This window comes from Chiloscyllium punctatum, chromosome 27 (assembly GCF_047496795.1).
Source record: "Chiloscyllium punctatum isolate Juve2018m chromosome 27, sChiPun1.3, whole genome shotgun sequence".
In the NCBI taxonomy this organism is placed as follows: Eukaryota; Metazoa; Chordata; class Chondrichthyes; order Orectolobiformes; family Hemiscylliidae; genus Chiloscyllium; species Chiloscyllium punctatum.
In genome coordinates, this window is record NC_092765.1 from 29,126,412 (window position 1) to 29,139,967 (window position 13,556).

The 13,556-nt window shown below is 37.9% G+C and overlaps 1 protein-coding gene across 2 annotated transcripts in view; it reads left to right on the plus strand.

Moving 5' to 3' along the window:
- tekt2 (tektin 2 (testicular)) overlaps positions 1 to 13,556 on the plus strand; it is a 30,300-nt gene that overhangs the window by 12,979 nt on the left and 3,765 nt on the right. For both annotated transcript variants that reach the window (XM_072548407.1, XM_072548406.1), the window contains 6 exons: positions 405 to 610; positions 3,065 to 3,208; positions 4,701 to 4,815; positions 7,636 to 7,743; positions 9,295 to 9,438; positions 11,118 to 11,197. In XM_072548407.1, the coding sequence (XP_072404508.1) occupies positions 405 to 610; positions 3,065 to 3,208; positions 4,701 to 4,815; positions 7,636 to 7,743; positions 9,295 to 9,438; positions 11,118 to 11,197 (797 nt within the window). The remainder of the gene's footprint in view (positions 1 to 404; positions 611 to 3,064; positions 3,209 to 4,700; positions 4,816 to 7,635; positions 7,744 to 9,294; positions 9,439 to 11,117; positions 11,198 to 13,556) is intronic.

Below are 13,556 nucleotides of genomic sequence, written 5' to 3' on the forward strand. Positions count from 1 at the left end.
CACCATGAAACCATTGTCAATTGTTGGAAAAGCGCATATGGTTCAGAAATGACCTTAAAGGAAAGAAACTGCCAACCTTACCTGTTTTGGCCTAAATGTGACTCCACATGTCAATGTGATTGACTCTTAACTGCTGTCTGGGGATTAAAGATGGTCAATAAATTCTTGAGCCAGCAATACCCACAATCGTGTGAATGAATATAAAAAGAAAGAGAACAACTCCTCTGCCAATTCAACGTGTAGTCACTTTTCTTCCTGTGCACCTGTACTTTGTGCTCAGTGAAGAGTAGTTTCTCCCAATAGTTGCTGTATCAAAATTTACAGTAGTTGGATGGGTGTACTTCATGCACAACTGACAGGTTTTGGGCAACATATTGATTTCTGCTTGATCTGATCTTTTCAAGAGTAAGGAGGAAGCAGAACGTGCTTTAGAAGCCAAGAATCTGAACCTGGATGTTGTCATTGAGAATCTGACCTTACGGGAAGGACGGCAAGACATTGATCTTGTGACGGACCAAGTGCATGAACAGCTTCTTAAGGAAGTCGAGGTGATCGAAGGCTCAAAGAAAGCGCTTCAGCAGAAAATCACTGAAGCCTTTGAACAGCTCTGGTATGTGCAGCAGTTTGTGCACTATTTGCCAAGTATTTTGCAATATTAGTGACCTACCTTCTCCTACGTATACCAACTCTGTCAGTACCATAATAAATTATTTACATCAAGCACCTAAAGAAACATTGTATATCATTTTCATGCAGAACTCTGCAAATGCCTGTTCTTAGTCAGCTACTCTGAGATTTAATTTTGCTTTCCTCTTTTTTTTTTAAACTTGCCCCTTTCCCCTCTTGCAGAAGTACCTAGATTTTGTATCTTGGCTACTACAAATGTTACCCAATCTAGGCCCAAATTCTCCAGTAACTTGGTTCACTTCTCTTTGTGTGAATTTCAACTTTCCCAAAACTCCGCCACCCACATCTTGCCTGTTTTCAGTTTCATTGAACTATCAACTCTGTTCTCATCAACTACCATTGATTCCACCCCCACCCACCCCCAGTGCATTGAATTGAAACATTAGGATAAACTCCACAACTTCATCCAGCTCTGTAATCCATCATCCCAATGTGTCAGCACGTGCCCTATGTCTTTATGACTTTGATTTCTTTTCCATCTCCTTCCACTCATTTCCAACATCAGTGACTAAGCAATTAACTTTCTGGATCTTACACTATGCGAGTCTTTTCCAAAACCTGTCTGTCTGCTACCTCAACTACAAATGCATCCTTTAAAGCCTAACTTTTGAACTGGCTTTTAGTCACTTGCCTTTATTTCTTTGTGAATATTTGTATCTCTAACACCATGAGAAATTTACTAGATTAGAAGTATTATGTAAATACACTTTCGTATCCATATCTGCCTCCTAGAGAATCAAATCCATGAGGTGACCAAACAATATGCTTAGACAGAGATGAAGATGTAATTCTTTGTAACTGAGGAATATGCTTGATGCCTTTTATATATTTTCTCCCTGTATTCCATCTTCGGTGATCAAGCATTCAGCTGCCTGCATCCTACTCTCTGGAACTCAGATTTAACTCAGACTTCTAAATCCTCCATATGCAAAACTTTTGTTTTAATTGAAGTCTGCATCTTACAATATCTCCAGTGCAGTGTACAGGAGTTTATTAAATGAGTCCAGATAAGATGTACACTTCCTGCCTTACACTTTAGATGTGATTTTAAGTTTGTATCATTCCATTTGACTGCTTGCACTGCAATCTCGCCTCTACCTGATTTTCACCTTCAACTGGTGGACCAGGATAATTATTTGACCTAACAGCTCGGAGAAGTCATTGACCTGAAACATTAACAGATGCTGCTTGACCTGAGTTTTTCCAATCTTTTCTTTGTTCAGATTTCCAGCATTTGTAATATTTTGCTTTTGAATTGTTAAATGTAGTATTTGATTTAAAAACTAGTGTACCTCTTACACAGGTGCTTCCAGTCTTCCTTTCTCAAAAGGTAGAAAACCATTTGTTGTTTGGCCAGTTCTCAGTGAAGAGTAACTGAATCTGTCACTCAAAGCCCAACATTGAACTTGCTATAATTAAACAAAGAACTGTGGATGTTGGAGATCTTCAACAAAAACAGAAATTGCTGATGAAACTCAGCAGGTCTGACAATATCTGTCGGAGGGAAAGCAGAAGTTAACATTTGAGTCCAGCGACGACTCATTAGAACAGATAGCAGCAAGTGAAAAATTATATATACGGTGAAGATGAGCTTGGGGGGTAGGGGGACACAGAGCCCAAAGAGAGAGATGCGAAAGTGGTAGGCAGTTGAAGGGATAATTGACAGTAAGCCAGGACAGAAGATAATAAGCTCATGCATTCATGGAACGAGGGTGTCACCGGCTGGCCATGCATTTAATGCCCATCCCAAATTGTCCAGAGTTAAGTGTCAACTATATTACTTTGGGTCTGGAATCGCACGTAAGCCAGATCAGGTAAGGACGGCAGTTTCCTTCCCTAAGGGCATTAGTGAACCAGATGAGTTTTTCTAACAATTGGCAATGAATTCATCATTAGATTCTTAATTGCAAATTTTTAATAAATTTATATTACTCTATCTTCCATGTCAAGATTCAAATCCAGGTCCCCAGAATCTTTCTTGGCTCTCTTGATTAACAGTTCAGCTTCTCCAGCAAATTCTGTTTTTTGTTTTGAACTTGCTACACTGCACCAGTAGATTTCTCTGACCCTGCATCTGTCACTCCTGAATTTAAACTTGCTGTCAGATAATATACATTTTGTTGCATTACCTAAAGATTTTCTTGAACCATTTATTTCTAATGGAGTTAGAGTCAAAGAGCCATACAGTCATGGCACATGAAGGATTGACATGGTGCAATTAGAGGGTATTACAAACAATGGTATAGTACCTCAAGAGATGCATTACATTTTCTACTTTATGATATGAGCAGTGTTTTAGCAGCAGATTGCTCAGATGGAAGCTATACAATGTGCATGTAAAAATTATTTAAAGTATAAACTGTTTGTTTCTTTGAAGTTTGTTAATGGAAGCTCGTCAACAGCTGATCTTTGATATCAGCAATAAAAAGGAAGCTTTGAAAATTGATGAAGTTGCCTTGTCACTCAACAATAATTCCCCAAACATTTCGTTCAAACCAAACCCACTACGCATCCCTCCAGGGTAAGAAATACCTTTTTAATGTTTCAATTTTGATAATTCTCAACTTTGCATCTCTGTGTGTCTTAATCTCAGTTCTACACTCAATTCTTTTGACCAAGGTGCTGACTCATGTTTGGGATACAGTTCCATAGGTGCCATTGGCCAAGAAACCCAAGTGGCTTCTGTTTTCTATGAACAAAAGTTGCTTGGTTGAGATCACCTAAGTCAGTATTATCTGGGAGATATTGAACTTCGGACAACTATACTAGTTCTGAATTTCTTCGACATAATCCACCGACCCACTGAAGATTTATGTGCATATCATTGGATTTATGTTTTTGATTTGCTCTCTTGAAGCCATACAGCACAGAAACAGACCCTTTGGTCCTACCAGTCCATGCTGACCATAATCCCCAACTAAACTAATCCCCCCAGCCTGCACCTGGCCCATCTCCCTCCAAACATTTCTTATTCAAGTACTTATCCAAATATTAAATGCTGCAACTATACCTGCATCCACCACTTCCTCTGGCAGTTTATTGCACACACAAACCACTCTCTGTATAAAAAGGTTGCCTCCCGTGTCTTTTTAAAATCTTTCTCCTCTCACCTTAAAAATATGCCCCCTAGTCTCACCCTTGGGAAAGGACACCTGCCAGTCACCTTACCGATACCCATCATAACTTTATAAATCTGAATGTGGTCACCCTTCAACCTCCTGCACTCCAGTGAAAGAAGTCCCAGCCTATCCAACCTATCCTTATAACTTAAACCCTCCATTCCCAGTGATATTTTGGTAAATCATTTCTGAATCCTCTTCAGCTTAATAATAACCATCCTATAACAGGACAACCAGAACTGAGACACAGTACTCCAGAAGAAGCCTAACCAATGTCCTGTACAATCTCAACATGACTTCCCAACTCCTATACTCAAAGGTCTGAGCAGTGAAAGCTAGCATGCTAAATGCCTTCTTTACAACCCTAATGTAAATGTTTTCATAAAATTAGTCCTTTGCAACATAATAGTGAATCAAATGTTCTCCATGTTTGTCCCCTGTTTGCTAGTGTGATAGGGAATAGTACAATGAGCAATGGCAATGCTTTATTATATTCTGCAAGTGAACATTTTCATGTTTGTAAGCCTAAATACAGCGACGATCAATAGGTAATTTCACTATGAACATCACCACCGAACTGATATTGCTCAATATTCACAAGTATTTCCCCAACAAGGTTACCAAATACTCAGACATGTGAGAGTCCTCATTCTGGCCCAATTGTAGCATACCAGCTGCTGTCCTGGCTGAATAACTAACTCAGCATGGACCTGTCTCTGATCCTGGTGATCTAGACATTGTGACTGCAAAACTGTCAGCACTAATGTATGTGCCCACTGATTTATTATGGGCATTCCAGAAAGAGAAGTTTCACATGATCTCTTTTAAAAAAAATTTAAATGTGAGAAGGAACAGATGATCGATTTTGTTTTGTTGTTGCCCTGTAATGGGTAGATCCACCACGAAACAGCAATGGGATATGTTCAGTCGATACAACAAGGATCGTGCAGAAGCAGAGATGAAAGCTTCAACCAGTCTCCGTGAAGCAATTTCTGCCACTATTAAATATGTAAGTTTCAAAGAGAGCCTAATATCTCACATTTTTTCAAATTTGACATTACAAAAGCAGAAATGAATACCTTGGACATCTGTCTGTGACTCATTTTCTTCACTATCTTAACTGATGTAAAACAAAGAAAATATTAAGACTACTTTGTTCCAAGATGTGTTTGGGTCCCAACTTCACTTCCAAGCTGTATTATCACCATGAATGTGACACATAGTGACCAGAAATATGATAATCCTATCTTCTACATAAAAAATCCTCAAGTATCAGATATGTCATACTGACTGTGACATAACTACCATACTTAGCCACGCAGTGCAGACCTGTCATCATTTTCTTTGCTAAATGCTGTTCACGGCAGAAGGAAATGTAAATAGCAGTGTTCTAAATTTAGGAGATGAAATAGTCACTGTGAATTAATCCTTGCTGGAAAGGGGTATTTGTAACAAGGGATAACTTGTTTAGTGTGTGAGTATTTTAAAATGTTACTATTCCAAAGACTGGTCTCCAACCTGTCTCAGCTGGGTTGGAGATTGTGGTACTGATGTTGATATAGTATTGTGTGATCAGAGGAAGGAATTTAAATTTCTCATGGATAGCATAGCAGCCTTCCTGGATTCCTTTTTTTTGCAGAAAGATCTGTTTCTTAATTTTCTAAGCCACCTTAGTTTTCTAGTGCCAATGTGGCTCCCTGTACCCAAACAATTCATTGTGCCCTTGATCAAATCCAAGCCTGACTTGTCCCATACAAAATGTCTCTACTTCACCACTTGCTTTTTGCTTTGCACAGTTTCCTTAAAATCTTTATGGTTCACCTCATCATCCTAGACGTCAATTTTCCCTTTTGTCTCTCAAACAAACGCTATAAAAATTGATTCTGAAAACACAGCTTAGGTTTACATAAGTAAGTTGTGAAAACATTCAATGTTACCAAATGATGATCCCTCCTATCCCAACCAATATTTCTAAATTGTCAGACTACTGTCCAATATCATTTTCCAACTAAGTTCCGTAGCCATTCACTCCTTCCCTGTCTCTGATAACTGTCTAAGTCTTTTCACAAATCCAGTTTAATGTTTGAACCCAAGATGAGCAAAGAATGCCTATTTCCACTTTTGTAACATTTTATGCCCCTATCAGTACCGCAATATCACCCCTATCTCAACCTACCTATTGCTGAATCACCTACATATGTCTTTGTCCCCTCTATACTTGACTATTTAGTGCATTCCTGGACAATCTTCCATTTTTATTCTCCACAGACATAACTCTGTAATCCATCTGCTAATTTACACCAAGTACACAAGGGATTAGCCTGTCACCACTCTGTTTGCTGACTTACATTAGTCTTGTTTAAGCAACTCCTCGATTTTAAAACTTTCAAAATAGTTTTCAAATGACTCCAAGGCATTATTACTGTTACTTATTATCACTATAATCTCCTCCAGCCCTACATACTCCAATTGTATCCTTTTGAAAATCCTTGATTTTAATTGATCCATCATTTATTTAGCACCATGATCCTAAGCTTTGGAATTCCCTCCATAGACCTCTGTCTTTGTGCCTCTCTTAGTCTTTTAAGGCACTCCTTAAAACCTACTACTACTGTTTTGACCAGCGTTTGCCCATTTACCCAAAGATCCCCTTATGTGACTTGGATCTAAAGCTTGCTTGAAGATGCTCCTGCTCTTGTCAAAGGCAACTGACTAAATACTGTTTCTGTGGTAATATTTGATTAAAATAATTAAAGTTAATATCAATTGAATTAAAAATTCCCCAATGTAAAGTTGTTTCTTTCTTTATGGGAAAAAGGGGAGGTGAAGGAGACTATGTTCACCAGAGAACATAATGGTACAGTGTCATGATCACCAATAAATCCTGGTTTTGAAACCGTAATAGCAGGATGTTAAATGTCTTAAGACTATTCCCGTGACCATTTTAATCTCCGCTTTGACAGCAGAAAAGTGCTTTTATGGACCCCAGTGTCCCTGATCTAAAATGGAGTTAAAAATTCATGGGCTCCTGCCCTTAACGGCTAATCAGTGAAAGCCTCCAAATAACTGAATCTACACCCCACAGTACTAGATATTGCACTGTCTGAGCTTCAAGTAGAAAGAATAAAGTATAGACAATTGCAAATCTCAAGTGGGATTCAATTCACATATACTTTACTTTTTCCGGTCCATATCTATGCTGACCATAATTCCTTGTGTAAACAAATCTAATCTTATTAAGATCTTCATTCTTTCCGCATCTGAAAGTCTCTATTCTCTGACAAAATAAACCCCAGCTTGAAGACCATTTTGAATAGCTGGCATCATGTTCAGGTTGTGTCAAACTGAGCTTTCTCAAAGAGGGAAAGTTTATCAATGAATTGATTAAGGTGTGTCTTTTACACTCAGCTGCTGATGACTCAACACTCAAGCATTTTGAGAAAATTGTAGAGACACCTTGGTGTTGGACAAAGGAGATTAAACCAACGAAGCAAGTATATTTTTAGTTTAGTCCTGCTGATTTGTGATACAACACAAATTCCACAAAGCTCATATTAAGAGAGGGAACCGATATGGTAACTTGCAGTGCGATAAAATGGATACATATCCGTGAACCTTCACTTCGTTCATTGGGAGAATACACTCCATCACAGCAAGGGTAGGAAATCCAAATGGTTAGTCACTTCAAGGAGAGTGACTCATTTGCCAAGAAGCACAAGTAGTGAATTGTAAATGTCAGAAGGACCTTTCAGAAAGAGAAAACAATGAGTAGATAAACAACTTTTGAAATTGTTATCAATAAATTGTCTCCTTACTTTTGTCATTGCAGACTGATAATGAAATAGAAGCACAGCGAGTTGCCACTGACTTTGCCTTCAGGAAGAGAATCCATGAGTTTGAACAGGCACTTAGTGAATTGAAATGGCAGGAGAAAAATGTAATGGAACTCATTTCGTTTGGATGCACATTTTCCATATTTATTTGCATGTTAACATTTTTTCCAAACCTATACATTTCTAATCCATTAAAATACATTTTTGTAACAAACTGATGCTTGCTAGATCAAAAATATTTTTTTTGATCTGTAACAGTACTGTATTCAGAAACTTGTACCAATGCTGAGCCTGTTGTTGCTAATTAGAAAAAAATAGCAGTGGAAATTCTTACTTGGTTGAGTACAGTACGCAGCCCAAAGATTGGCACTTTAAGCCTTAAGCAAGGTGGAAATGTAATGTGATGTGATTAGTGTAATGTCTAGTGTGCTGCGGTTCTTTGTGGAATCAAACTTTTACAGCAGAGATTGAAACTATTTAATCCATCAAATCTACACCTATACTAGTGCCAGCAGTTCAACTAGAGCAAGCTGCTCTATCCAATTTTCTTGTCTTTTCCTCATAATCTTTTGTATTTCTTGGTAAAATATTTATCCAAAATTTCTCCCTTTTGTCTGTCCTGTTGAAATTAAAACTGATCATATTCTATTGGATTTTGCAGTCTGAGTAAATGGTTGAGATATCAGCACTCACTGTTATTCAGGAAAACATCAGACAGCAACTTCTAGTATCCAAACTCTCGCATTAAATGTGCAATTTAGGAAATATTTATCCAATTTGTTGTGCTCCTCCAGAACCTTTGCTATAACAGTACCTCATCTAGATACTCAACATCCTAACCTTCTACATATACTATACTGTATTATATAATATTAGGACTTACCCATTCATGTTTAAGTTTTTTTTATGTCTTTGTTAAGTCTGAATTAATAGCAAACAAGCTCTCTGGCACTGAAAATTTATTTTTAAAGATGTCAATCTGTCTCAGTCCTTCAGCTTTCGATTAATGTTGAACATTTAAAAATGGGAAAATAAAGAACTTTTTTTTTTTGACAGTCCTAATCCCATCTTTCTTCTTTTTATTTTCAGTTTGATGCATGATTTTACCTGGTGTTGAATATTCTAATTTACTATTCCTGGCTTTGACATTGAGGCACCTTTTCTGAGGCATGCAATCTCACTGGTTGAAGAAGAATCCTATTACTGTCTTGTTTGTACAGGTCCCAGATGACCTGTCAAGGTCTCCCACTGACAATAGGTTGTTGAACAGAAGCCTGCTAAAAAATCTGTGAATAGATGCAAGTGTAATGAATGATAAGTACTATCCAATCATCACTGATTGCAAAATCTAAACCAATATTTACTCTTCCAGATCATTCTTACCTCATTTGTAGAAGTCATTGTCGATCTCATCCTTTGACAATCTTTCTGCAATCCTGATTTTGCATCACCCAACACTATTTCCTGGTTTATTTCATCTTTTGAATTCTTTCTCATTATACTGTCCTATAATGGACTCTCAAATTTGTCTTTTCAATAAAAAGAAAAATATGCTTGTGATCTATAAAGTGCCAGATTTAAGGGCTGATTTTGTGATTTCAAGTTCTTTTATTTTAATAAAATTATCAATGTGCTGAGTCCTTGTTGTCTCTCAGATCTTAGAGGACATCGCAGATCTTGAGGAAGATATTCGACGTCTTGAAGCAGATCTTCGAGCTAAGGCAGCTCCTTTGAAGGTGGCTCATACGAGACTTGAAACTCGTACCTACAGACCTAATGTTGATCTCACCAGAGATGAAGTAAGAATAAAAGCTTATGTAATATTTAAGCTCATCTATGAAGCTTAATAAGAATGTATTCATTGCAAAAGCTTATTAGGTTATTGAGACATTCTATTTGAGCATTCTGTTTGGATAATAATGGGGAATTTCTTACTGCTTCTGCACAATCTTAATGCTTTCACTGTAATGCAATGTGAGAAAGATGTGGAAATAATTGAGTTACATTGAGTTACATACCATAATTTCCTGGTATATCTACACACTGGATTCTTTTCAAAAAGCTTTAAGTCTTGGCCAAGCACTAAGTGGTTAGCTTTGTAATAAAAGCAGTGACTAAATACTCCTTGCAGTCCTCGGTCCTGTTGGTTTGATTTCTCAATACCAGGTTTCTCCTCAGTTTCAACAGTGCCCACAGTTCCTTTTCTTTAGATATACGAGTCTCAGTCTCTCTCACATACTCTCTCTCTCTCTCTCTCTCTCTCTCTCTCTCTCTCTCACACACACACACACACACACACACACACACACACACACACACACACACTGTTTGACAAGAATCTCGTCGAAAGTGGTGAGAATGAGGAGCCTTGATGCATTTTAACTTTCCGTAGCCCAAGGTCATCGAGATAAATTATAATAGGGCTGTCTGTGGTAGCCTAGCTAATCACATATAAAGATTGAACCCAGGACTTTGTTCAGCCATTCGACCAGGTAACATGCATTTACATAATTAGGGCTACTCTGGAACTGTTCAGCCTTTGGAAAATTAACAACCAGATGGTTCTCTAACTCTACAAAATGTAGAGTTTGATGTGTTCCCAACCTAGAGCCTGGTAACCCTAAGTTATCTGTCTCCTGAGTAAAATGTTACTGCACTAAGTCGCAAATCTGTGTCTTTCTCCAACACAATTTCTGAGGCAAGAAAAGAAAGACAATAACAGACAAGCAAGGAAGAGAGAAAAAGGGCGAATGAGAGAAGGAGAGTAAAATAAATTAACAAGGAAGGAGTAGAATGAATAAACAAATATGAAGGTTTTAGCAGTGGATTCAGTGACAGCAATAAGCACATGAGTTCTTAGGTTCTTAACCAGTCTGCCATGCAAGACCTTGTCAAAAGCTTTATTGAAGTTCGCACAGACGACATCAAATGCACTCTCCTCATCTACACCCCTAGTCACCTCATCTCAAAATTCAAAAATTCTTAAGTCTTCAACACTCCAGACAACAAAAGCTAACTTTTTGTAACCTGTCCTCATAAGTTAACCCTTTATGTGCCATTATGATTCTGCTGAATCTGCCTCGTTTCCCCATCCAAGGCCAATAGATCTGGTAATTTGTGCACAAAAGTGAACACATTTCTCCAGATGGAGTTCTGACTAAATCTCTAACAACTGAAAAGTCACATTCTTTCTTTCCTATTTTGACTCCTTCAGATAACATAAATTCATGGATGTTGGTTTAAATAGAAATAATATGAATTTTGTATGAAAACAGTTATACAGTTTGTTAATACAATATTTACTTTATTTGTATTGGGTTGCATATAAAAGCAGCTATTGTATATGCTGCAGAATCTGGTAACAAGCAGAGGATGGATACAAGGCAGGATTGGTAAAAATAATTAAGAGAGACCTACCTTAATGAAAAGTTATCAATTCATGTAACATTTAAGAAGTAAATTTTTTTCTCCCCTCCAGGCACAGTATGGACTGGTGGATGAGGTTCATCAGTTGGAGGGCACCATCGATGCACTCAAACAGAAGCTTGCCCAATCTCAGTATGTTTAAGTTGTCTTCTCACAAATTAACTTGCTACATATCCAATATTTGATTTCTGTGTGCAAATAAATGTACTATTTTATGATAAATCAAAGCTAGCCTGATGCCGAAAAGGATTAGTCAGGTTCATGTAATTTTTCTTAAAAAGGAAATATTTAGTAGTACCATTAGTTTTAGGGTCAATATTGCAAAGATGTAATGTTTCAGATATCTATGGCGAACGTAGCAGTTTATTGGTTGTCAAATGAAGTCATTATATCCCAGTTGATGACTATGACTTGTTGAAAGAACAATTGACCAGAAGTTCATAAGATAGAGGAACAGAATTTAGACCATTTGGCCCATCACGTTTGCTCCACCATTCAATAACAGCTGATATGTTTCTCAATCCCATTCTTCTGCCTTCTCTCCATTACTTTTGATCCCCTTACTAATTAGGAATCTACCTATCTCTGTCTCATTTGATTCTGGCATTACTCTTCCAGTCTGGTTTCGATTACAGTTTCGGGTGACTGACTATATGGAGTCTGTAATTTCTCCCATAGTCCAAAGATGTGTAGGTTCGGTGGATTGCTGAACTGTCCATGATGTCCAGGGATGTGCAGGCTAGATGGCTTAGCCATGGGAAGTACAGGATGTGAGAATAGGATAGAGGGTTGGGTCTGGATGGGATGCTCTTCAGAGAGTTGGTGTGGACTCGATGGGCCAAATGGCTTGCTTCCACACTTTAGGGATTCAACGATAATACAGTTGGCATGGGCAGTCAGGTGAGATTTACAATTACTTTTTAAAGTTCTTAAAATGGTGGATGGAAGGCAGGACTGCTATACTTATAGGGCACCCTTTGGTCCTGAGGGCACCCCCGAGAAGTTAATACAAGCTCCTTCACTCTCACTCACATTCTTTAAAACCCAGCACCAACCCTCACCTCAAAGCTCACTGAACTCCCTGGATCCAAGCTCAAAAGGCTCTCGTAAATGGACCAGCCTGCAGTCCCAGTCGCCTCCAGTACACAACTCTGGCACAGTCCCACCAGATCATCAAGCAGCTCCCAGGGGGACGACCTCCTCCTAGGAAGGGGCAGAAGTCCCATTGTCAGTGAATTTAGCCTACCTGCATTGCTTTATTGCTGTAGAGTAGGTTTCTATCAGGACATATGGCTGGCTGCTGACATTCCTTTTACTGACGTAAGTGAGCTTGTTTCCTTTCTTGCTCCCACCTCCACACATCATTTTCAGCCCTTTAAATATTTTTAAGGCAGAAATTTATAGATTCTTGATAAGCAGTGGGGTGAGATGTTATCATGACAAGGCAGGAATATGGGATAGTCAGATCAGCCATGATCTTATTGAATGGTGGAGCAGGCTTGAAGGGTCATGTGGCCTGCACCTAATTCATATATTCGAAGCAATTAATTTTGTTTTATTTTAAAATTAACATTTTTACTTTTGTCAAATTGAATGACACAATTGGAGGTAGGACATTTAATTATTGCAATAGGTCAGTTAGGTCGTCATTGACATAATTGCAATGTTACACCAGTTTTTACAAATATGACCAGATGTTATGATCTTAGTTAGAGTTTTTGGTTTCTTCGGAAATCCAAAGACCTGGCTGATTACTGAAAGAAGAAAGTTGCACAGTTCACTATTTATAGTAATAAAAAATTAATGCACAAAAAGCAAAGAACATGGATACTAATAAGTTATTAGTAACCGAACCAAACAAGATAACTCAATTTTTTTCACCCCTGAAGAAACTCAAGTCAGATATTTATCAGAATTTAGAAGATTATCCAATTGATCTGAATATTGTTTTAAGGATTCATATAAAGTTGAAGTTTCTTGGTCTTTTGCTGAATTCTCATAAGATTGCCTCTTCAATTTTTCTGCAACCATCTCACAGTTGTAGACTCCCAGTTTATTACCAGTGTTGCAAATAGCTTAAATGTAGCCAGTTCACGTCCAAATTCTCCTAGATTTGTTTTGTTTTTCATCACGAGAGTCTAGCATCTAGTAACTCACTATGTCTTCACTGACCATCACAAAGTCTAACTCACTGTTTGTCCTTCAGTTGTCAAGTTTTAAATCCTGTTAGTCAACACAAACAATTTCAACTGAATTTGTCTTGAAGGAAGTGTTTGCTGTAGTCAACCTGTTCAAAATTAAACTCTGCCCACAGGAATCTACTCCCTGCTGTAATTAACTACATCTGTGTACATCTTTTACTACTATTTATATCCTAGCAGCTTGGTCACTTGCTGGAGACAAACTACTTTTACAAGGGCTCCTCTTCCAGTGAAACCAGGTCTTTCCTCAAAAGCACATGAGCCATTTCAATAAGGAAAGGTTTAATTTT